The following is a 3,807-nucleotide window of genomic DNA, read 5'->3' as shown; positions in this document are numbered from 1 at the left end:
GAAAAATAGAAGTGGAAATTTACTTACAGCGAGGGAGTGGCCATGGCGGGCGGGAGATATATAGGAGTGAGGTTGGGTATTGGAGACCATTAGCGAGAGAGAAAAACCCAGAAATGGCTCCGGCGAGAGAGAAAAATAGAAAATCTTTGGGGTTTGGGTTTCGCCGTGGTTGCGAGCACCGTGGTGTGGTCCGTTTCGACCACCGTCGACTGGAAGATGGCCATCGTGGCCTAGGCATCCGTGTGAAACAGTGAATAGAGAGAGAGAGAGAGAGAGAGAGAGAGAGAGAGAGAGAGAGAGAGAGAGAGAGAGAGAGAGAGAGAGAGAGAGAGAGGAAAAGGGAAAGGGGTTGGGTTTGGGGGTTTCTACGGGTGGAGATCTTCGTGGTGAGGTCCATCGGGACCTGGGGTGACCAGACTTCCGTCCAACTAGCAGAGCTGCTAAAAAAAAAGCGAGAGAGAGGATGAAGAGGCGGAAGGAAGAAGATGAAAGGAAATAGGATTTTCATATTTTCCTTTTTATACCCTAGGTTAAATTTATTTACTCAAATAATTAAGTTTTTTTTTGAAAAAATAAATAATTAAGTTAAATCTGATTATTTTATTAATTATTTAATTTTACCCCTAATTAATTATTTTAGGAAAACTTTATTTACACCCCCAAAAAATATAAAAATATTTCATTTTAATAATTTTTATTTTATACAAAATATACATCTTTAATTATACAATTTTTTTTTTTAAATTTTTTTCTTCCAATAGATTATATTCTTAAAAAATATACCTATCAAATAAAAGTAAATAGTATTTTAAATATTACAAAAAAAAAAAAAGTAATATGAAATTTTCTTTAAAAAAATTATACATGATTTAAGAAAAATATATAAAAAAAATAAAATCAAAATAAGTATTAAAATTAATATAAAATAATGCGAGAAAAAAATTAAAAATATTAAGAGTAATTTTTAAAAATTATTTTAAGTTTATTTTTTTAATAATGGGTTGTACTTATATTTTATGGAGTATAAATAGAAATTCTCTTATTTTATTATTTACACTATTTAATTTTACCCCCAATTCATTATTTTATTATTATCCTATTTAAATTTACCCTTCATTAATTATTTTATTATTTACTTTTTTAAAATAAAATAAAATTTGATTTAAAATAACATACTAAAAAGAACCTTTCCCAACAGTTTATCACTGTTAGGAATACTAAGTATTCCCCACAGTTGTAAACTGTTGGGTATACTTAGTATTCTCAACAGTTGTAAACCGTTGGGTATACTTAGGATTCCCAACAGTTATAAAATGTTGGCATTCACTGTTTTCTTACATTTAATATTGTCCACGGTTTTCCACCGTTGGCATTAGTTTTTCCCAACGGTTTATTTGCTTCGGTTTTAAACCATTGGGAAAAATCTCTACTTACCTTTCCAACGGTTTTCATAATTGACCCCTTTATTAACCGTTGGGAAAAGTCAATTTTGTAGTAGTGAGGGCCTCTACACTACTTTCTTGGCATAGAGGTTCATAGAGATGCAACCGGTCTGTACTTAACTCAGATTAGATACATAGAGGAGATCTTGCAAAGAGTCAACATGCTGAACATTAAATCCTGTCCTACGCCAATGACTGTTGGCAAGCCTATGTCTGCCAAAGATGGTGAACCGATGCACAATGCCACTCTCTACAGAAGTACCATAGGTGCTTTACAGTATCTCTGCAACACCAGGCCTGACATTGGTTATGCAATTAATAAGCTAAGTCAGTTTTTGCAAGCACCAACCACGGTTCATTGGAGTGGAGTAAAAAGGGTTCTCAGATATCTGCAAGGAATGAAGCAACAGGGTCTTCACATCAGCTGTAGCAGCAGACTTGTGCTAAAAAGATTCTCTGATGCTAACTGGGCCTGCTGCCCAAATGACAGAAGATCGATTGCAGACCATTGTGTGTTCTTTGGATATAGTCTTGTTTCGTGGTCATCCAAGAAATATCACGTTGTCTCGAGGTCAAGTACAGAGTTAGAATATAGGGCTTTGGCCCATGTTGCAGTTGATATATCCTGGAATGAGTCCCTTTTGAAAGAAATCGGTTTTCCCCTTACAATGACTTCAGTCACCTGGTGCGATAATGTAACGCCCTAATGCTAAGGTACACTACAGTGCTTTTTCAATAATTGTGCAATCTTTGCTAACCAAATAAATTTCTCGAAAAACGTGTCAAATTAAAATTTTTGCATTAAATACTAAACTTTGTAATTTAATAAAATATTTACAAGTGCCGGGATCCCGATTTTTAAAACTTTACAAACTTTACTTTTCAAGCAAACAATCCAAAATATACAGATTACAGGTCGCACAGCGACTTTCAAAATACAACACCCAGATGTCCCGAGACCGAACACTCCAGGTCGCGCCGCTTGACATGTACAATCTCACCCGAGCTCAGGTTCATTCCTGTTCAGCCTTCGCCTTTCCTTTACCTACACATGGAAGCAGAAACTGTGAGTCAACAGACTCAGTAAGAAATGCATATAACATACCATATAATTTCCGACCTGTAAATAGGCGCCCATACACCTATTTACAGAGCTTAACAGATGAGTATGAACATTCAATACCAGGGTACAACCACTATACCACATACACATCGTACCTCGCTGTACGAGTGTTGGTAGGGTTTATCCCGATCACTGAGTAACACTCAGTGATGTACCACACACCTTAGCATTTTCCTATGCTTGTGTTGGTATCACTGTATCGTACTCAAATCAACAACAATCACTGTACCAATACACTCTATAACTTAATCATACAAGTGTTGGTAGTGTTTAACATAATTCAAGCATGCATATATAAACACATATACACACATTCAGATAATCACATCATACATTATACACAGTTCTTACCTGTTTTCCGAATTCAAGTGTGCTGGCCGACCTGAACGGAATTCACGTGCTAGATGGATGCCCTAATCACAATAATGGTAATACAGATGAGTGACTCGCCAAATCACTTTCCGGGACTTAAAACTTGAAACTAAAAGTTTCCCTATCGATAAACTTCATGGCAATACCCTATATAACCCAAAATTGGCCAAAACTAGGGTTCTGGAAAATCCCCCAACAGGCAGACCGGTTTCCAACCGGCATCCCGGTTCTGGGTCACCAACCGGTCGACCGGTTGGTACAGACCACCCAGAACCGAAATTCCGGTTCATCTACAGGGAACCAAAAATCTTCCCCCTTAATTCAAATCAAGCCCAAACTTAACCAAACTCTCCAGTATACCTATACAATGCATACACAATGATTTCCAGGCAGTAATTCACAGAACAAACCATCACAACTCAAATTGCCATTAATGAACAAAGCTTTACATTCAAAGCTCAAGGTTGCATAAAGCTTAACCCAATCAACAAAATCAGCTGCTAGGAACTTAATTTAACTCAAATAACCTATACAATTCGAACCCTAAGCATAAACAAACCTAACAGCCCTTAAATTGCAAATCACCAATTCAACCTAACTTTAAAACTTAGAAATTAAGAAAGGTTTCTTTAGGGCTTACCTCAACTGAATCTTTCAAGCTTCCTCTGCTGGAAACTCCAAGAATTAACAGCCCTTCCCCCCTTGATCAAGCCCCAGCCGAAAGAGAAAAGAGAGAAAGAGTGGGAGATTTCTAGATTTTGGTTTCCTTTGATTTTTCCCTCAAATGAATTGATTTTCCCTTAATTAATTCATGGCTGAAAAGTCAAGTGCTAGGTGTCAATCAACCAATAAGCCACCTAATCCACCATT

At 36.6% G+C, this 3,807-nt stretch overlaps 1 protein-coding gene across 1 annotated transcript; it reads left to right on the top strand.

The window, feature by feature from the left end:
* The first annotated feature begins 1,633 nt into the window (after positions 1–1,633).
* Positions 1,634–2,149, top strand: LOC133032912 (uncharacterized mitochondrial protein AtMg00810-like). Its single transcript, XM_061107381.1, has one exon. It carries the CDS (start codon positions 1,634–1,636, stop codon positions 2,147–2,149), a length of 516 nt encoding a protein of 171 aa, XP_060963364.1.
* The last annotated feature ends 1,658 nt before the right edge of the window (positions 2,150–3,807 follow it).

The sequence above is a fragment of the Cannabis sativa genome, unplaced genomic scaffold (genome assembly GCF_029168945.1).
Source record: "Cannabis sativa cultivar Pink pepper isolate KNU-18-1 unplaced genomic scaffold, ASM2916894v1 Contig1, whole genome shotgun sequence".
Lineage (NCBI taxonomy): Eukaryota > Viridiplantae > Streptophyta > Magnoliopsida > Rosales > Cannabaceae > Cannabis > Cannabis sativa.
Note: the sequence above shows the minus strand (reverse complement) of the source record. Positions and strands in the feature narration are given on the sequence as shown.

What these genes read in the sequence shown, in the direction of transcription:
- LOC133032912 (XM_061107381.1), top strand. Translation starts at nt 1,634, where the DNA reads ATGACTGTTGGCAAGCCTATGTCTGCCAAAGATGGTGAACCGATGCAC.